The sequence below is a fragment of the Vanacampus margaritifer genome, chromosome 1, assembly GCF_051991255.1.
Source record: "Vanacampus margaritifer isolate UIUO_Vmar chromosome 1, RoL_Vmar_1.0, whole genome shotgun sequence".
In the NCBI taxonomy this organism is placed as follows: Eukaryota; Metazoa; Chordata; class Actinopteri; order Syngnathiformes; family Syngnathidae; genus Vanacampus; species Vanacampus margaritifer.
Genome location: NC_135432.1, coordinates 67,803,399 through 67,824,315, shown reverse-complemented (window position 1 = coordinate 67,824,315; position 20,917 = coordinate 67,803,399). Strand labels below are relative to the sequence as shown.

General features: G+C 47.7%; 1 protein-coding gene across 9 annotated transcripts; it reads left to right on the top strand.

The window, feature by feature from the left end:
• The first annotated feature begins 47 nt into the window (after nucleotides 1-47).
• Nucleotides 48-20,425, top strand: mgaa (MAX dimerization protein MGA a). 9 transcript variants are annotated; one of them, XM_077564943.1, is made up of 24 exons: nucleotides 48-624; nucleotides 2,529-3,631; nucleotides 4,002-5,535; nucleotides 6,425-6,521; nucleotides 6,636-6,725; nucleotides 6,950-7,078; nucleotides 7,208-7,330; nucleotides 7,405-8,126; nucleotides 8,961-9,234; nucleotides 9,802-9,956; nucleotides 10,507-10,578; nucleotides 10,648-10,714; nucleotides 11,604-11,911; nucleotides 12,355-12,633; nucleotides 13,383-13,950; nucleotides 14,806-15,015; nucleotides 15,640-16,256; nucleotides 16,628-16,747; nucleotides 16,989-17,100; nucleotides 17,624-17,687; nucleotides 18,077-18,645; nucleotides 19,081-19,215; nucleotides 19,465-19,545; nucleotides 19,923-20,425. In XM_077564943.1, the coding sequence occupies exons 2-24, from the start codon at nucleotides 2,604-2,606 to the stop codon at nucleotides 20,276-20,278; spliced, it is 7,710 nt and encodes a 2,569-aa protein (XP_077421069.1). In that variant the 5' UTR covers nucleotides 48-624; nucleotides 2,529-2,603; the 3' UTR covers nucleotides 20,279-20,425. The 9 variants fall into 9 exon arrangements, with proteins under 9 accessions (XP_077421069.1, XP_077421070.1, XP_077421067.1 ...); XM_077564944.1 differs by having other exon boundaries at nucleotides 10,504-10,578; nucleotides 11,607-11,911; XM_077564941.1 differs by having other exon boundaries at nucleotides 10,504-10,578.
• The last annotated feature ends 492 nt before the right edge of the window (nucleotides 20,426-20,917 follow it).

Here is a 20,917-nt window from a genome sequence, read left to right as displayed (position 1 = left end):
ATCTTACTTACTCAGCCCAGTTCACGCAGCAGTAGTTGTACTACCTGAAAGGCGTCTTAGTTGTATTGCTTATACGCCGTCGTAGTTGAGCACACGCCGGCGCACTCTTCGTTGCACTTATCTCAAATCCGTCGTTTTGTTACCACGTCGTTGTTGTGTTACTACACGTCGTAGTTGAGTTACTCCGAACCAGTACACGACGTCCCAGTTGAGGTCCTACGGGACCCGCGTTGCTGTTGGAGCTCTCGTGGCGACACAAACCGAACCGAATTTGTTTGGGGGCCAACGCGGTGCCGCAGGGTGTCGGACGCCAACGTTGACGACGGTCCCGGTGGAACGGAACGGCGAGTTCGGAGGACGTAGAGGCGGCATGTGGTGGCGGTGGTGGCACAGCGTCAAAATGGCGGCAGCAGAGGGTGCGCAGTAATGCGTCGTGACGTAGGAACACACACACACGGACGGACGGACGGACGGACCGACTGATGGCAGCACGCTGCTAACCCAGCCGCAGTTGGGACTACCAAGCAAGCAAGATGTCGACGAAACGCGAACAACGGAGAAACGGTCGTTAAGTGAATTGAAGTCACGGCGTCTGCGCCGTGGAAACCTTTAACCGTGTGGAAGGTAATCCGAGTGACGTCACCAAAACGCATGGTCGTGTTTAGTGGCGGTTGTGCTTCAGGCCTAGCTAGTATGCTGACATGCTAGCTTACTAACATGCTACCTAGCTAGTTAGCCGATTGTAAGTCCATGTTGCATGCTACTTTGTTAGAAAGTAGGATATGCATTTATATTAGCGTTTACAGTCCCATGTAGATAAATAATGAAAATAGAGGTTTTATTATAGAGTTAACTTGTTGTGCAACAAATAATATGGTCCTAGCCGTCTTTAATCAAGTCGCTGCTTGATGTCAAAATAAAACACATCTCAAATGTAAGATAATGCCCACCTTAAAAAAAATCCCCACACAAATAGGTTAGGTTAATTGAGAATTACAACGTGACAAGGTTTCCCAAAATGACAGTTTGTCATGTACAAAAATTGTGGTAGGATTTGGGAATGATAACGTCAACCTCAGTGCAACACACCGAGAATTTTGAATGTCAGGAAAATTTTAGTTTTTCGTGCGGGGATAAAAAAAAGGCCTTTTGGAGGAGTTTTGTTTTGCGACAACGCCCATAGACTATTAAAAAAAAATGTATTTATTTATTTTTTTAGCATAAACCAGTGGGCTATTGACAATTCCAAGCTTACATCACAAGTCAAAACGACCTTCTCCCCGCTCATTGAAAAGCATTGGACTTTGTATTGTTGTAATTTGATTGTGAGCATTATTTTGACCTCGAAATGTCATTTGACTACTATAATAATCTCCCTGGTTGGTGTGCTAGTCACAAGGAAAAGCGGTATTATAATGCGTCATTTGTTTTCACCATATAAAGGAAACATTTGCATTGTGTTGCATTGCGGAAATATCCGAAATGACCGGATGTTGGGAATTGTCAATAGCTTCAGTTTTCTCTGCATATCTCCCGACCCGTTAGTTTTGTCTGCTCCTTGGGGAATCCCCTCTCTGATTGACAAGTTTCAATATCTACCATCAAGCTTGAATGGGCCGATATTTCAAGGAGTTCTCCAAGACCATGCGTTAAAATGACATTGATGTTTCAAAGAGCATCGTTTGCTCAACAAACTTTCTTGACTTAAATAGCGTTGGATATTATTCATGAGAAGAGCAGTGTGGGCTGTAGAATAGACCATGACCATGTTCAGTCATATCAGTTGTTTTTTTTGTAAATCGATTTTTTTTGGTGGAGGATTTCAGAAGCGTTTAAAATTTGAATTCCACGTTTGTTTGTTTGACTAAATTCCATAAAGACGGTGACCACTTGTCACTTTGCTATTGTGAATGGTTGTTGTCTGGCGACCAGTCCAGGTGTGCTATGCCTCTTGCATTGTCAGCTGGGATGTCCGTCGGCTCAGCCGAGACCCTAATGAGGCTAAGTAGTCTTGAAAATTGATGGCAGGCTAAATCAGCTGTTTGTAGCTTAGGTGCTATTTGACCGCAAAATGGCAGCACGGTGGATGAGCTTGCACTTCTGCCACGCTAAACTGCAAACTACGGGTGCGCCGATCACAATTTTCTGGCCGATCCCCGATCTTTTAAAAAGTCTGACCTGCCGATACCGATTATTTTTCATTCAAGCAACATATACCATCAGTGTTCCAATCTTGTTTTATTGGAAAACATTGAACAATATCGGTGAAATAATACAAATGGGTTGTTTTAACTGCACACGAAGTAATTCTCTCAAATAGAAATGAAAATCCTAGTTTTAATTGAGTTAAAATCGCATAATATAGTCTTGTTGACGTGCTGTAACATGTTCTTAACAAATTGCTTGCATGCAAATTCATAACATGCTAATAGCATGTCACGATAAAGTCATTGCGCCAAATAAATCTGATGCATTATTATTTATTATTGTCATTATGCCTTATAAAGTATTATTGTTTTTTCCCCCAGGATGTTTATGTCCCCCTCTGGTAAGACATACAAAATGCTAAATGGTTCCATACCGTAGACGTGTGGGATGTGTCCATGGCCTCTAAGGCGCAGCAGGAAGCGATGGTGCTCGACAACGGCGGGGCGGCCAGCCCTGCAGCCGCGCCTGATGCCGATTATCTGCCCGGGCACTTTGGTCAGGTGGCCCGGGCCGTACGAGGCGCAAATGGAAGTTACAAAGAAGCCACGATGACGGCCGAAGCTGACGTGCACTCGGCATCGTGCTGCAGCAGACGCGCTGCCACCAAACCTCCCCGAGGTGACCTCCTGACCCCTGAGAGGACTTGCAGAGGCATCCAAGTGACTTTGGACAACAACAACATGTGGAACGATTTTTTTAGGTGTAAAACTGAGATGATTCTGACCAAGCAGGGAAGCAGAATGTTTCCATATTGTCGCTTCCGGATCTCTGGATTGCAACCGTCCAGGAAGTATGTTTTATTGTTGGACATTCAGCTGGCAGACCAGAATCGTTACATGTGGACCGGCACCGGCTGGCAGGTGGCTGAGAAGGCAGAGCGTCACTCGACAAATTTGCCGTTTGCGCATCCTGATTCGCCTTCCGCAGGTCACCACTGGATGCAGAATCCCATTTCGTTTTACAAACTGAAGCTGACCAGCAACACTGCCGACCAGGAAGGCAACGCTGTGCTGCACCCAATGCATCGCTATATTCCGCGTTTGCATGTGGTCCAGACGGAAAAAGCTGCTAAAGACATTCGGCTGAATGACTCAAACGTTGTTGCCACGTTCACATTTCAACAGACGGAGTTCATGGCTGTCACAGGGTACCATAATTGCCAATTAGCTCAGCTGAAAGTTGACTACAACCCTTTTGCCAAGGGACTTCGGGAAGATGGTGTTGGTTCATTTGGCCTGAAGGCGAACTCCAACCAAGATGAAGCCGCAGCAACCAGTCAGCAGCAACCGTTAAAGAAAAGCTTGAAGTCTTTGCTTGCCAATCACAAAGCTCGAAGCTTTCTGGACACGAAATCTTTGGGGACCTCTTCTGTCCAAGAGGCATCCTTGGGATCTGCACCCAAAGATGTGACAAACAGTACCTGGTAAGACCGTCTTGACTCAGCATCTTTTTCACATTTCTGTTAAATAAAGATACAAATTGTGTTATTCTTTGAGTGTTTATCCCAACAACATATTGTTTCCTACTCTGACTGAGTTGTCCATCAAAAAGAACGTCGTCCTCCATGTTGCCTGCTTCAGATACTGATTGTTCTGGCGAAGTGACCCATTGTGGAAATGAGAATTCATATCTTGATCTGCTCTGTGACTGTCTGTCTTTGTTCCGACATTATTCTGATAACGTGGTCTTTAGACTTGATTACAGGCTCCAGTAATCGTTTCGTCTCATGTTACTATCAGCTTGTAAATCATAAATGAATCACCTCATCTAAGTGCTCCTGTTGTTTCCTTCAGCAGCAACTCACGGCTAGCAGAAAAATTAAATGGGGACCTAATTCGAGAGGCACATATTCCCTTAACAAGATGCAACGTGGACTCTTTCAGCGCCTCAAAAAGACTTACGCAAGCCAACACTAAAACTACTGCAGAAAAAGCCACAAGCCAACATGTTCCCAAAGCGGACAAGAAATCGACCGAGTCTTCTAGTGAACCTGTACCGCAGGGAAAGAGTGGCGCCGTGCAGGGACTTGTGGTTTCGGAGCCTGAATGTCAGTCCGAGGTCCAGCTATTGCCCCGTGGTAAACGTCCTCTTCCTTTGCCGGCCTTGGCACTCTTCTTGAAAAAGCATTCCACTAAGACCAAGGCAATCAAAAGCAAATTGGAATCTTCCTCTACACAAGTTCGTGCCGAGTTCCAAAGCGAAACCAGGACAGCTTCTGCTGATCAGAATATTAACACTACATCTCACTTGAAACCCGACAACCAGGATTCTACCCCAAACGAATTCCCTGCAAAAATCTTTGGAAACACAAAATCTCAACATATTAGTAGTGTGTCTTTTGAAGACACTGAGGCCACTCGGGATCATTTGCTACTGAGCTCAGCGAAGCCAGCGTTTGCCAAGGTTGATGAGCCACAGGATGACGGCAAAAGTTTGATTTGTTCAACTCTTACTACCTCATCTCCGTCTCCTGCTTCGTCTCCACTTTTGCACACTGAAGTCGATGCTTCCAACTTGACAAGCGACATTCCCTCCAAGTCTGCTCCTTTTCTTCCTGGCTCTCCCTGTTCACCCTTCTGCTTTGAGTCTTTGTCCCCAGTGAGTTCGCCAGAGCCTCTACCTTCTCTACCCGCCACCTTTGCATTGGATCTGGACGCTGGCTCCTCCAAGCTTCCTGAGAATTTCCCGCTGGACAAAGATCCCGGCCCATCTGTATTTAAGTGGCATACAGTGTTGCCTCCCCCACAGCCCAGCGTGGACCCTTCGTTTCTAGTGTTCCAGCCCACATCACAGTGTCTTTCACCGGGGTCCTCCTTGTTGCCTTCCCAAACCCCAACCACCGATCCATCCAACTCTCCGGTCCTGATCCATTCTCCTCCGCCTGCCGTCGACGCTCTTTCGTTCCAAGAGACGGAGCAGCCGCTGGCCTACCCAGGAGAACTCTCCCCCCTCGCAATTCCTTTGACTCTGTCGCCAACGTTCTCCTCTTTGGACGGTGACGCGCTGTCCCCGACGCCTTCCATCGCGGACCTTGTGCACTTTTTTTCTACAGAGGAGAACCTTGGAATGGGGGTGGAGTTTCCAAGCACTGATTCGCCCACACCTCCCTGTCCGTCTGATGTTTCCGGAGAAGCGAATGCGTCGGCCCCTCCGGCGCACGTCCCAACAATCCCGTCCCCAAAACAGTTGAAGAGCAACAGAAAGGCTCGCCGGCGAAAAACCGCCATTTCCAATTTGGAGGTGAAGACGGACGACTCTGCTTACACCACCATGAAGCCTAACCTGGAAGAAGTTGAGGAGCAGCTCTTTATCTCCTTCACGTCCAAGGTAGCTTTTGCATTCACACAACCATGTTTAGTTTGTCACCATTGCGCTTATTATTGACCAAGATAGCATCTCATCCAATAATCCTCCTAAAGCGGTGCTTCGCAACAATTTTTTTCACACCACCCAGGAAGAAGAATTCATTCCAAAAAATCAATCCTGTGCAAAATTTTTAGACAACAATAATGTATGCTGATTTTAAGTCAGTTTAAACGTTAACGATAGCTTGTGCAAAAAATAGCTGTTTATAGCTTGTGTTTGCTTAACTGCTGCAATTAAGTAGTTGGTAACTATTGTAAACACGTCTTCTAAACCACTTAAGCAGCATTCTGCAAAATTACAACTCGCATTGAATAACCTTTTGATATAACATCTTCAGAACCACCAGTTTTGATTCATTCAAATTAAACTCTTAAATTCCTTCCCTCCATTTCACAATGTAGCTAATTTTCAAAATGTCTAACTCATTTTCAAATAATTAATTAATTGAATACATTTGATTTATTGCCCAGCCCGAACTCGTACTAATTATCTCAAAATGTAGCAAAACAAGATTGTTCAGTATAAAGCCGTTGATTCCGTTTGCCAATTTTGTGGTTTGACTGGTTTTGATTTGACAAACTAAATTGAATCATTACATTTAAAAAATGTTGCTGACTGCTTGTGCACCGCTTTACTACCTTCCAGTAGTTTCCATTTCCTGTTCTATGGTCAATTTCAAGTCAACTCTTTGTGATTTTGTCCACGCATGTAAACGGAGCCACGACATGTTGCCCGATGTCCATCGGTGTGTTCCTAGCAAGTTGACCCCAAGCTTGTCATCTTCCGGCCGTGAAATCTAAATCAAAACATTTGTTGATGCAAGCAACAAAGTGGACATTTTCCATTTTAGGAGGCTCTCAAACTTCATATCGCTGACAGCGAAGAGCAAGAAGCAAACGGGCCGCTTGTGCCGTCGCCATCGGATGTTCAGCGGCCGACTGAAGACGGTAAACTGTCATCTTCTCCATCCCAACCCATTTGGCCCGGCCGTGTCTCCGCTCCATCTTTTATTATTGTGCTAAGCTGGAAACGGACTGTTTTGACTTTTTTTTTTTCACCAGAAGAGACAATTGCTTCTCTAGAGGAAGTTCTTCTCAAAGACATGAAGACGATGAAGCACCAGCAGATCATCCACCCGGTGTTACAGGAGGGTCAGAATCTTTATTTTTCCTCTCTCAAATGAAGTCAAAATGTCTGTCGATTCTTAGTCACCCAGTCAATGGTAATCTGCTTAAGTTGAATTGAGGCAACTGGACTCTTGTTTGTTAGATTTGTTGTGTTTTCTCTTGTTTTCTGAAAACCTTCACGAGAGACTCGGGCAGTTCTTCTTTAAGGCTAACAATGCGGCCACTTTGACTTTGATGTTGTCATGCAGTTGGACTGAAGATGAATTTGCTGGACGCCAGCCTGTCCATCGACTTGCAATACTTGGGTGTCCGTCTGCCCATCCCCTCTCCGGGAGCCACCACGGAGCCCCCGAGCCAGGAGCTGCCACCTCTACAGGGTTAGTTACGGGGTTTAGCAAGCAGTGAAAAGCTTTTTGTACCCCGACGACCACAACCGTCGACCAACTGGGAGTGCAGTGCCGTTGTTCAATGTATTGATGTACGTTCATCTTGTTGGGTTTTCCCAGGCACCTCGGGCTCATTTGTGTCCAGAACCGGAAAGACTACAGATGTGACGCAGATTAAAGGTTGGAGAGAAAAATTCAGTCCATCGGAATCTTCAGAGGCTCCTTCACCTTCCACGGCAGAAGGTGACGACACTGCCATTCCACATATGTGACTTGAACGTGTGTGAGCGTTTCCTTACACGGAGCTGTGCCGTTAGCAGCGTCCCTCAGCCTGGAGCAGACCAAGAAGAACTTGTCGGCGTTCTGCAGCGACATGCTGGATCAGTACCTGGAGAGCGAGGCCAAGCTGATTGACCAGCGCGTGGCCAGCTTCGCTCAGCCGCCGCCGGATTCGCTGCCCGTCTACGAGCTTCCCGCCAGCAGCAGCAGCTATGTCCGCACGCTCGGTAGTGTCCTCAAGAAGCAAAGCGCCACCCCGCCCACCTCGGACCTCATCACCGGCTTCATTCCACCCTCCAAGAGAGCCAAAGCCCCCCATAGGCAGCTTAAGATCTTAAAAAAAGTTGAAAAGAAGCCCAAGACTTCCAATTCTCCGGCTTTTCCTGCTACTGCAGCATCTTTCCCACCGTTTCCCTCGTTAGCAGACGCCTGTCAGCCCCCAGCACCACCGGTGGCAGAACCTCCAAAACCAAAGAAAACCCCTCCCACAGTCTGCCCTATAGCAGACCCGGTGTTCTCCCCCCCCGCTCAGTCCCCTCCCCTGGAGAGGAGAAAGAGACTCAAACGTAAGCCAGCCCCCTTGCAGTCGAACTCTGAAACGGATGGCGCCGACCTCTCGAGTCATCTGAAAGTGCCACTGACCCGGGACCTGCTGAGGCAGAAAGACTTGGAGGATGGCGCCGTGTGGGGCGGCCATCCTCGCACCTACATCACACAGGAGAGGGCCTCCATATCTCTGACATCGCTTTTCACCTTGAAGGTACCCATGTGTCTATAATTCGGGGTCTTTAAAATGTTGGGGGTCCAAGGAAATGTTTGCAGGGAACACCTCCTAAACCCACGGCAATTAGAAATCACTACTCTGGGAATCACTCATGGAAATATATATTTTTTACTTAAATATTCATGACCTGTTCATTAGAAAGGAACATAAACAAATGCAAGCCTCTCAACTGCAAAGAACGGTTGAAGAAATGGTAGTTACAAACGGCCAGCAGGTGGTAGCAGTCCAAAAGAGACCAACCGGGGCCATTTTGAAAAAGAGCTAATTTACTCACAGTTCTAAATTGATTTGTGAATAATGATGAAACTTAGCTATATTCTAATGCTAATTGCTGAAAAACGGAAACAGATAGAAATATACTTTTTTTTCCTGATGAAAGAAGACTAATCTTTCTTTTGGTAGGTTCCATGTTTTTATAGCAATAGAACACAATATTCTGTGGGCCTGGCAAAATCAGTCCAAATCCAGTCAAACAGCCGGGAACGAAAGGGGTTGCTTCAGTGCAAATGGCTGCGAGCCATTGAGTTAAGAGCAAAGGATCATAATCCAAACGTGTGCGGACAGACTCGCGTCTTGACGTTTCAGACTGGCAAAGGATTGTGGGAAATTGAGTTCTCATGGTTCTCGCTGACTTTCAGTTCAATTGGAACTTTTCTTCCCAACAGGAGGCCGCTTGCATGAATAACAATTTACAGCATTTATTTTACCCCCCCCCCCCCCCCCCCAGGTTACAGCTCGATGGCCTGTAGTTTGAGTCCCACGAGTCCACGTGATATTTCCTCACACACGCTCCACTCTGATTCCTGGCAGGGTTTCGTGAGCGACAACCCGACTGCTCCGATCCAGTTGCCCCACAGGCCGGAGCCCGCCTGCCTGAACGACTTCTGCCGACTGGGCTGCGTCTGCTCCAGCTTGGCCCACACGGCCCGGGTCAGTCACTGCGGGCGGCCGCAATGCATGCTGGGTTGCGGCTGCCTCAAGCAGAAGGTGGTTCTGCTCAAGAACCTGGATGGCTCCGATTCCAGCCCCTCAAGCAACGGCAGCAATAAGAGGAAGAAGAGAAAGAGGATGAAGATGGCCTACAGTAAGTCCAGGGGGGGTTAATCTTAGTTAATAATTCAACTATTCGCTCTAAAAACAGTTGGGTCAAAAGTAACCCAATTATGGCTCAAAAATGGACCGGTCCACTTTATGGGGCAATTTGACCCAACTTTCAGGGCTGTTTTATACAAAATGAATTTTTGGACCCAAGTAAAGGAACGGACTAATATTTACGAGTTGTTTTATGCTGAAGACCCATTTCTTGACTCAAAGTTGGGTCAAATCGACCCAAGTAGAGGATCGGTTCATTTTTGACCCATAGTTGGGTTGTTTTTGACCCAACTGTTTTTAGAGTGTTGGATGGCGGTGCACATCACTCTAAAAAGAGTTGGGTCAAAAATAACTCAACTATGGGTCAAAATGGAGGTTGAAAAAAGTAGCAAGGAGCAAAGCCTATTTTGTCTTATTACAGAGTATAAAATACCGATATTGTAAAATGTAAAATGCGAAATGTTGAGACAGAACGTTAGAAGTCATCAGTCAAGTCAGTACTTTGGTAGTTTGTAGCCGCCAGTGTCTGGTTGAGCTTCTGTGTTCCTTCCTGCTTCAGTACTCAAGGAAGCCGAGAGCGTCTCTCAGCCCGCTGCACGCGTCCGGACGCTCTGGAAGACGACGGACAACGGGGACTCGGACCCGGAGGCAACCCACGTCCCAAACGCTTCCTCCGTTGCTTCCTGCATTGCCGTCTCTGGGAAATTGTCAAAGGTGCTCCTCCATCTAACTTCATGCAGCCTCGGGGCCGAGGTGGTCAGTCTTGTGGAATTTCTAGAGCTCGCTTTTTTTTTATTTTATTCAATTCAACACATTTTAGTCGTAACTCTGATCTTGTTGCCGTCACATGAACGTGCTTTTAAATTACAAGCAGCTTTTTGGATCTCACGGCGAGGTTGGCATCATCCATGCTTGTTGTCGTACAGCGTTTCTGAGTTCCGCAATATTTTGAACCTTCTGCATACCTTTTATTAACATATTTCAATCATCGGAATGTGGACGTTTGAGACTCGTCCGCGTCTGAATCGCGATGCATCTAAGAATCGGAAATTTCCCGCAGCCCTACTCTTGGACAACGCATTCCATTTTTCCACTTTATTCAGACATTCGTGTTGCCAAGACGATGGTTGCACATCTACCAGTTCAAATTTGGAACACGGGGGCACTTGTCTGTTTAAACTCAACCTTGAAGTTGGAATAACATCAAGAGGAATGAATAAATGCCATGAAAAGTAAAAAGTACAATTCTCATTACACTCAGAAGACGAGAAAGGACGCCGGCAGCTGTGCCCGGGTGAGAAGATTTGTCCGGAAGAAGTCCGGAGCGACGCAGCAGGTCAGGGCGGACTCGATGAAGAACGACATCCACCAAACTTCCAGTGACTCCTCCGCCATCTTCCTCCAGAAGCCACACAGGAAGCCCAAACGTTGCAAGATGAAATATGGCAAGAAACCCAGAACTTTGCATCCTGGTAAGTTCCTCCTCTTTTAATGCGATCCGATTTTTACATCGATAAGCAATTGAGGGAAATATTCTGGGTACGTCCACCACTCCCTTCAGGTCGTTTTTGAACGAGTCAACGAAAAATCTGAGAGTACGAACGGCTCAAATATGGCTGAAGATACAAGAGGCCACAATGCATATACAGTACAATAGATGAAAGGGACAGCAACGTGAAAAAGCAACTTTTGGCGCTTTTAGCCAAATGCTAATTCCACACATTTCTCCCAAGAGTAGTCAGGTTTCCGTTCAAATGGTTTTTTTTAAGCGAAAATGCGCAAAACAGACTTGCCACTTGTGCCCATTTCCATCTGTTGTTCTTTTGCGAATACTGAGAGAGGACTCCGCCGCTGTAGGTGGCGCTATACACCATAGAGATGTGAGCCACCAGTCATTTAAAAGAAGAAGAAGAACAGGAAGCGACTGCGCCGTGCGATGATGTCATATGAGTTTGTAATTGTTGATAAACCGTAGCGTTTTTTTGGGTGCCGTTTTCCATCTAAAATCGCATGAATATTCGTTTCTTTAATTCATTCCAAAAAGATTTCTGTTTCGTCGTCCCACCAACCATACCTTACTTTATCGTGTGACATTGCTTTGGGACTACAAACGTACGTGTGAGGTTATTTGCAAAAGCATAGCCTAAATTAGCATTTTCCTTTTTTCAATACGCTTCAGAATCCACGACCCTCCAAGCGTAAAAACGTCTTTGCGAATTTTGGGCCTTTTTTTAAATTTCTGGCGTTTCCATTCTGTTTTAGTTTCAAGTTCCTTGAAAAGTCAAATAAAAATGGGTGGATAGAAATCCAACTCGTGACTGATAAAAAGAAACCCTGAAGTGGTCGCCTCCTTCTTGGCAGAAGCAACGGCAGCCGAGCCGGCGGCGTCCAGTCCTCCGCCTCGGCCGGCGGCGTCCAGTCCATCTGCGAACGCGATGGAGGAGTCGAAGGCGTCCAGACGTCTGACCATCCTCACCGAGGGCCGCTGGACGTGTGACGAGGACCGCGATCACGTGCTGAAGGTTCTGTGCGAGGCCATGGCCCAGGACCAACTGAAAAAGCCCTTTTGGGCCCGCAAGTACCAGATCAACCCCATCAGTCAGACGGTGGAGGACAGCGGCACCATCCACTACAAAGTTCTCATCAGCAAACAAGATGGAGCTCAGCAGGTTGGTGCGCTCCTCATATTGACTGATGGGCCCGTTTCGAACCGAGTCACGCAGTACCGTGTCATTAACTCATTGGCTTCCAAAAACGGATAAATACGTTCTGTAATACCTGAAATCTGAAACTTCCTCTTAAGGTCCCTAGCGTCAGTAGCATCTCTCATCAAATTAACTGAACATTTAAATGAATAGCTGCCTGAGATGAAAATTGTTTTAGATTGACTTTATATCAGCCGTCAGATCTTAAAAAAGGACCACACCGATATTAGTCCAAATGCCCAATATCCGCCGATTATCAGTCTCATCGGTCTGCACCTTTTCAAATCTCAAAGGGTGCGTTTGCAATTGTAAAAATCAACAAAAACTGCTCATGTCTCGAGTCCTAAAATTCGGCAACCTGGAGTCCCTCACCTTTGTTGTCGAAAACTCTTCTTGTGCCACCTCAGGATGACTGCACCCAGCTGACGCAGGAGGCGGAGCCTGTGGAACCCTGGCAACGTGAGGTCACGGAGGAAGATTTTGAGGAGGACTTTCCTCAGGATCTTGACAAAAGTGACACCGACGACGACTCGGCGACCCCGCCTGGACAGCGGCACGCTTGGAATGAGCAGGCAGACAAGATGGAGGGCGGCGTCCAGGCGGCGCTGCCGTTCCTCAACGGAGTCGCGGCCGCCGGCATCCTGTCGGCCAGCAAGAAGCAACCGGGCGGCGGGGACACAATCCAGGTCAGCACAACGCCACTTTATAAAGATGACTTTGCTCTTATTGACAAAAATCCAGCGTTGGGACAAAAATGTCCATTTTCAGGTTGGAGGACATTCAATGCTTGTAAACGTGACAGGAGCAAGTCGGGATTTAGTGTGGATGTTTTCAAATGCCCTGTAAAAAAAAAAAAACTGTGTTTAACCATCCAAATGTCATCATGACCACAAGAAAACACAAGTAGCCGCACGAAACAAGCAAACGTTGGCAGAAGAGGAATTGTTAGCTCAATGTGATCGTCAAAGTCGTTTTGGGTTCGAGGCCAAAATCAGCATTTTTGCACAATTTCATCTATTGAGACGCCAAACTTAGTCCGATTTGAAAGGGTTCAGAATCATCTCAAACGAAGGCCCTGCCTGCTACTGGAATTGACTTTGCAGTGGATTTTCAACACTTCCTGGACATTTAGCGGCAATATCGTTTTCCGAAGATTCTGGTTGCACACAATAAATACTGTAGTAAGAAGAAACAAGAAATCAAATCAAAACAAACATGTTTGGAAACTAAATAGAAAAATGTCGACTTTCATCCGTGGCTCTCTGTTTTCAAATAAACATCAACATAGTTGCCATTCAAATTGACACGCGACGGAATGCAACGCTCGTCAAATGTTGCAAATTGTCATCGTGATGTCGCATGACAGGTTTTAGAGCCCGAGGCAGAAAGATCAATAGGTCAAGCGAATGATTCGTTGGCTTGTGCGTCCGACCAGGTGAATGGGAAAACGTATCCACTGGCGAAGATCCAGTTGGGCGAGATGGGGGCGCTGCACCCTGCCAACCGTCTGGCGGCGTATCTGACCGGCCGTGTGGCGGCCACCAGGAAGCTGCACGTTATTCCGACTCTACCCGAGCCTCAACAGATGGCGCCTGCCTCCTGCCAAGTGGCGTGCCCGGCCACCACCTCCACGCCGGCCGCCACCTCCACGCCGGCTGCCACCTGCACGCCGGCCACCACCCCCACGCCGGCCGCCACCTGCACGCCGGCCGCCACCTGCACGCCGGCCGCCACCTCCACGCCGGCCGCCACCTGCACGCCGGCCGCCACCTCCATGCCGGCCGCCACCTGCACGCCGGCCGCCACCTCCACGCCGGCCGCCACCTGCACGCCGGCCGCCACCTGCACGCCGGCCGCCACCTGCACGCCAACTTCCACCTCCACATCAACCGCCGTCTCCACGGCAACCGCCGTCTCCGCGTCAACCGCCGTCTCCACGGCAACTGCCACATCTACGTCCGCCCCCCTTGTCACTTACTACTTCGTCCCGCCACCGCCATCAGGTGAGCTTTGAACAAATAATGATGTCAGAGAGTTCATAGTGGACTATAAAGTTCACTAAGAAGTTCACTCAAAATGAGTGCTGTCAAAGGTCAAGCGTTAACTAATTAATTAATCACAAAAAATGATCGTATTAATGCGGATTAATCACACTATGAATTTTAGCGCAGATGATCCTGTAGCTGACAGCGGATGCTTACGTTAAAGCTAGCACAGCTTGTGTTTGAGCAATAAACATAACGACGTGCATTCAAGTCAAGCGTTTCATACGTTTGTGTGAATATTTCGGTGTTTAGAATCATTCATTCAGCTTTTAGGTGAAAAACGTTTCTTTTTTGTATGTCATTTTATGTCGCCAAAATAATAGAATGAGAGGAATCAAATCCATGTCAATGATTTTGGAGTCTCAATCATTTGTCAACTGTCGGTCCGTCCTTCTTTCATCTTCAAATCATCACGATTTCAAGGCGAACCGCATCGTAATCGTCAGTCCGCCAATCGTTAGCAAAATGGCCGTTCTGTCATTGAGGCGCTGGCGATGACATTGACGGACGAAAACCCACTTCCGGCAATGCTCACTCCATCAAGGAATCAAGGTTTTTGGCCTGCCAGCCACGGATGAATGACGCCGTTTTGGCTTAGCTAGTACGGAAAGACCAAAAGTAGAAAGTACGAACTTGATCTTGTTTTTCAAGCTCTGTCCCAAAAAATCCGTACAAGTGAGATAGCAAAAAAACAAAAAGAGCAACATTATGTCTCGACAATTCAATACTAAATTGCTCTCAATCTGCACCTTTTCAGGACTTCAAACGTTTTTTCATGTATTTAGAAACAACTGAGAAAAACAAACTTTTCAGGGTCTTCAACGCTTCCACTTCCGAGCCCGCATGTCACAAGTCCACGCCCGCCGCCGCCGCCGCCGTCTGGGCCCACTTCGTCGGCGGTCAGGATGATTCTGCGGCAGGTGCAAAGCCCATCAGGTCTTCGCTACTACCGCAGACCAGACGGAAAACTGGTCCAGCTGATCCCCGTCAACCAGCTGAGAGCAGTCACCCCCAACAACACAGGTGAGTCCTCCTCCAAACACAGATGACGACGCCACTTCAATGGTCAATATTTAACTCTTTGACTGCCAGACGTTTTGAGAAAAGGGATGCCGTGGGTGCCAGCCGATTTAAGCATTTTTGACTGATCTTTCAAGGTCCACAGAAAATATGGTGTTTGGACTATGGAAACACACATACTACCATGAAGGATTGGACTCTCATCTTTCATCAGAAAAAAAAAGTTTGTTTCTACCTTATTCCGTTTTTCAGTAATCAACAATAGAAAATGGTTAGTTTCACCTCTGTTTTGAAACAAACGTCTTTTAACGTCTTTGGCACTCCTCCATAGGATTTTACTAAACGTTATTTAACGTTTTTGGCAGTCAAAGAGTTAAGGGGAATTGATGTTCCAGAATTCATCCATTATCGTATTGAACTGAAGGGAATCCAATTGGTAAAAATCCAATCAAGCCGAACTCTTGTGAATGCAAATTAGAATCGATGGCCAGCCCGAGTGACGTGAGGTTCCGCTAAACCTCAATGAAAATTGTTCACTAAAATTGTCTGGCCAATGAATCGGTGGCGCTCTTGGAAACATTTGCTGAATCGCAGGTGCAATGAAGCCATCGCGTTGTTGTCTTGAAGGTTCAAGCTGTGTCCTTGGGACTTCTTCTCTTGTGGCTCCTGCGAGCAGCATGGCCGGTCCCGTGCTACCAAGCCCCGCCTCCAACCTCTCTGGCTTCAAGTCTTTCACCGTCAACCGCATCTCTTTGCCACTCCTGCCCGATCCCGCCTCCTTGAGTCAGAAAGGCGCCACCTCCAGAATCTCTCCCAACGTCTCCACCAACCATCACCCTGCCGCCAAGGAAGCCGCCCCCGTTCCCGTCAAGCCCGCCGCCCCCGTTCCCGTCAAGCCCGCCGCCCCCGTTCCCGTCAAGCCCGCCGCCCCCGAGCTCGTCATCTCCGAAGTCCGCAGTGTGCAACCCCAGATGGAACCCGTCACCCTCCGGAATAATCCGCAAGGCGTAACCGCGCGGGACCCCGGTGAGACGCCTGCCAGGTCAAAAGTCTCCCCCGCAAAACCGGAGCCCGCCAGGGACGTGGCGGACCTGGACCTGGTCTGCATCGTGGACGACGAGGACCACGGCCAGCACCGCAAAGGCCTCATCCAGGAGGTCAACCTGATGGACTCGTCCAGCGACGAGACGGATCACTCGTCCGACTTTACGGACGAATCCAGCGACCAAGAAAGAGGCCGCAATGTAAGAAACCGTCTCATCAAGCCGTGGGAAATTCTCACGACGCCACCAAACAAATACTGAAATATACGCAACTAAAATATAAAAGCAACACTTTTGTTTTTGCTCCCTTTTTTTTTTACGAGATGAAGTCAAAGATGTCAAACTTGTTCCGCATTCACAATAACAGCATTTCTGTCAAATATTGTTCACAAAGATCTTTGAGTTCATCTCATAAAAAAATGGGAGAAAAAAACTAAAGTGTTGCGTTTCTATATTTTTGCCAGGGGTGCGCCCCAAAAATCGATTCCGAATCGATGTATCCGATTTTCTACTACATGCATGCTGCGCCTGCTTGTCTGTCTGATGTGCGCTCGTGTGCGGCCGTTGCGCAGAAACGCGTCCACAGCACGTTGGAGAGGTTGCGGCGGCACGCCATATCGCGGCGGCTGACCAAGTTGAAGGATGAACTGCAGCTGGAGACCACCGCGTCCACCGCGGCATCGTTGCACGAGGTGAGTGGGTCACGCGTCCGTCCGGCATCCACAACGCACTTTCACATGTCTCGGGAATACAAATGCCTTCTTCCCGTTATATCCTCTTTTTTGGTCCGTCAATGGCAGTGAATGAGTTAAACCCCCTGTATAATACCCCCCCCCCCCCTCATTTTTTGGGCGGAATTTTACATTGAGTACATTTCAGGAAGCGAATCATGACTTGTACTTTTTCAAGAGTCTTTTTTTTTTGTGCTTTCAGGCCGTTGAGCTGATCGGGAAGCTCAGGGCCACCGAAATACGTCTGAGGAGGGACAAGATGGCGCTGATCAGGCAGAGGGAGCGATTGACGGCCACCGCCATTCTCTCCGCCCGTGAGTTCTACTTCTTCTCCTCCTACTTTGTTGTCTTCGTATCGCTTGCTGGCTGACTGTGCTTGCGTTTCAAACCTCAGCTTGCTTTTTTTTTTTTTTATCCTTTAATGGTTAGTTAGCTGAAATATGATATATGGAGGACCAAAACTGCCAAAATTCAAAATAAATGAATGACTAAAAGTGAAAATAAAAACAGATATAATAATATAAAAAATAATTGAATCCCAATATATATATATATTTGCTGCTTTTATTTCCATTTATATGAACTTTTTTGGGATTCAATTTTTGAATAATATTTTTGTATCTGTTTTTATTTTCACTTTCAGTCATTTATTTGTTTGTAATTGTGTCCGTTTTGGTCCTCCACCGTGATGGCGGATGTTGCCGTTGCGCTTGGCAGTAGAAATTGTGGCTCTTAGCATCTGGCCCGCATCACTCAGAAGGGGTTTTTAGTTGGCCATTTCCATCCATCCTATAAAAATGTCTTATCTGTGTCTACATCTGCGCTTGTCAATCACAGGTGACGACTTCCCGACCGGAAGTTCAGACAGCCTGCAAGATGTCACCAAGAAGAAAAGAAACCGGTAAGGAGTCATGTTGGGCCATCAAATTCAATTCAATTTTCATTTTGAGGGTTTTGCGGCTTCATTTATAAACCACAAACACAATATTAAAAAAAGAGAGATTATTAAAAATTAGGGCCGTTAAGCAATGACATTTTTTAATTGTAATGAATTAACTCACAATTAATCACAAATTTTATATCTGTTCTAAATGTCCAATAAAAAAAATCTAGGTTTTCATACTCTTGTAAACAAAAGTAGGATGTTAAACTAAAAATGTTAAACTAATAGAAATAGTTCAAATGAATTTTTTGACGTCAATGGCAGCGAATGAGTTCATCTGATTTCCTGGCTGACGATGTCACAACATGCTACGATGACTTCAACTCATGTGCTTGACCCCCAAACAGCAACGCTGGCATCCTTGGGCTCTCTCCCTCGCCTTCACCTGAGCCCCGCCCCTCAGCCCCGCCCTCCTCTGTGCTGACTGGCCCCACCTCCATCCCCACGGCAACCGCCACCTCCAAGAGCCAGGCGGCCCTTCAGCAGTCGGCAACATCTTCAGGCGGTGATGACATCGTATTTGTTTCCTCCACTCAGAAGATCCCAAAGGAACAAGCTCCTCCCATCCCGGCCGCCCCGCCCTTTCCCTTTCCTAAAGCCGCAGCTGCCAGTCAGCCAAAGGTAGCCACGCCCCCCGCCTCCCACCAAGCGGCCCTTCGGCAGCCGGCGGTCTCTTCCGGGGGCAATGACGTCGTTTTTGTTTCCTCCGTTCAGAAGTTTCCAACGGAACAAGCTCCCCCCACGTCCACCTTTGCCACCCTGCCCCCTCCCTTGCTCAAAGCCACAGCTGTCAATCAGCCAAAGGTAGCCACGCCCACCGCCTCCCACTGGACGCCGGTGACGAGGAATCGACCCAAGAGGGTGCCCAACATCCTGTCCCGGAGCCAGACCCTTAACCCTTTGCCTGCCGTGAGGGGTAAGTAGCCGAGGCGGGTTAGGACTCGAGTACAAGAAAAGCGCAGTGGCATCGTGACTTACGAGGGCCCAAACTTACGGGTTTTTGAGTTACCAGCGAGTTTCACATACACCGCCACTTGAGTGAAGAGGGGGGGGGGGGCATGGGGGAATCAAAATGGAGCAGTTAAGCAACTCCATTGCCCTCGCTAGTGGGCAAGGAGAAAGGAAAGCCACAAATAGAAAAATGAGAAGCTGCTGTAGACCACTAGCCACACTCACACTCGCCTCGGATGTGCTGACTGCAGCTCCTGCCAGCACTCAATTGGCCACGCCCCTCACACATCCAACATTGCAATATCGTTCCACACACTGCAACGCAACTGCAGCAATGACTTTGTAAAGTACGACAATGCATCGAAAAGGAGCTGACTGACGTTGAGCTCTTGGATTGCAGGCGACCCCGACGGCTCGCAGGCCATCCTGCCCGCTGATCTCCTGTCGGTGGTCGGAGCCGCGTTGCCGGGGCAACCCTTCCTGACTCTGACCCCTCTGGTGACAGATTACGAGACCTCGGTGCCAGCAGCAACAGGTGCGGCAATTAGACGTGATAATCGGAATTCTTTTCCCGCCAAAAATCGGCATCGACCTCAAAAAATGCATATCGGTCGGGCGGGCCCTCATCAAAAGTACTTTTCTTGTACGTTTCATAAATACTGCGACATAAACACGATTGTTATCTTTTGGCGTCCATGTCTCAATATTTACGGACCGGACAGTAGTGAGTCCCAAAATGGCTGACGTTTCGATGATTGTGCTGACGTTGTGTGTCGATGTGCAGGAGTGACAACGGTCACCCTCAGCCTGCCCGCTCTGACCAATCAGCACGTGCAGATGCCCTCCGTGACCCAGCTGGCGACAAGTACGACCAATTCATTGATCATTATTTGGGATTCATCCTTGTCGAAAGTAAAATTGTACACATTCTTAAACAATTTCAGCCTCTCAACAGAAAATATTCTCCAATTTCAAAATAAGACGCTCACAAACGTGCTTTTACTTTGGAAAAGAGCAAGCAACATTTTTTTTGAATGATTTTCTCACACAGGCCAAACCAGTTTTTTTTGTTAATATATATATATATATATATATATATAAAATAAATAAATAATAACTATGTTGCAATTAGTGCTGTCAAAGGTAAAGTGTTAGTAGTAATCAATGGTGAAAAGAATGAATAGTTTTAGCCCTACAGCTACAAAACACACACACACTAAAGTCAAAGTTTGTCGTTTCCAGTTGACAACCTGAACTCGTTCCCGCTTGCTCCTGCCATGATGCCGCTACCGACATCGGCGCCGCCCCCACCCGAGTCTCCACCCCCACCCGAGTCTCCGCCCCCTTTGCCCTCCATTCCCACGGCGCCGCCGATCAGCCCGACGGAGCGTCCACCCGGCCCCAGGGACGAGGCTATGGGTGTGAACGGCCATGCGTTGGCCCCTCCCCCGCTGCTGCATATGAAGGCGGGGTCAGGCGGGGGTCAGGCAGAGCGCCCGCCCCCCACCGAGGCGCCGGCGCCCCCGGGGGAGGGCGTGTCATGGAGGCCCATGCCCAGGTTGGTCCCGCTGGGTCTGCGGGGGGCGCCGCCCACGTGAGGACGCCGCAAGGATCGGACGCTTTGCCGTTGCAACCGCTCACTGGAAATTTTTTGTTTGAATTTTTATTTTTCTACGTTGTAATTGCATAACGAAGTTCTGCAACACTAATTTAAATAAAGTCTGACAACATGTTTTACCCTTTGACCTCTACGCTAGCTTCATGAACGCATTAGCTCGTTTCATTTCATTTATTCTCATCAGGGTGGTGGTCCCAGCTCCCTTTGCGGTGCATAGGAAACCAATGGACTGGTCGCCAGTCAATGTCAGGACATGTAGACTAGACCGTGGACTGGTCGCCATGCCAATTGCAGGGAACAGACAAAACAGGCTGGTTGTTGTCAGGGCACTGGACACCTGGACAGTGAACTGGTCCTGGGCCAATTGCAGGGCACACACAAAATAGACCGGTCGCCAATGTCAGCGCACTTCGAGACAAGCGATGGACTGGTCGCCGGTCACTGTCAAGGCACACATATACAAACAATTGATTGAAGACGTAACCATATTGATTGAAACAGTTAATGTTCCTTTTAATGAAGTTTCTCGAATTTATTTAAAAGTATTGAAATGAGACCGCAAGGTAATGTTTTTCTTTTTTACTTCCGTCCGTTTAGTTTTACTTTGTAAGTGTAAACC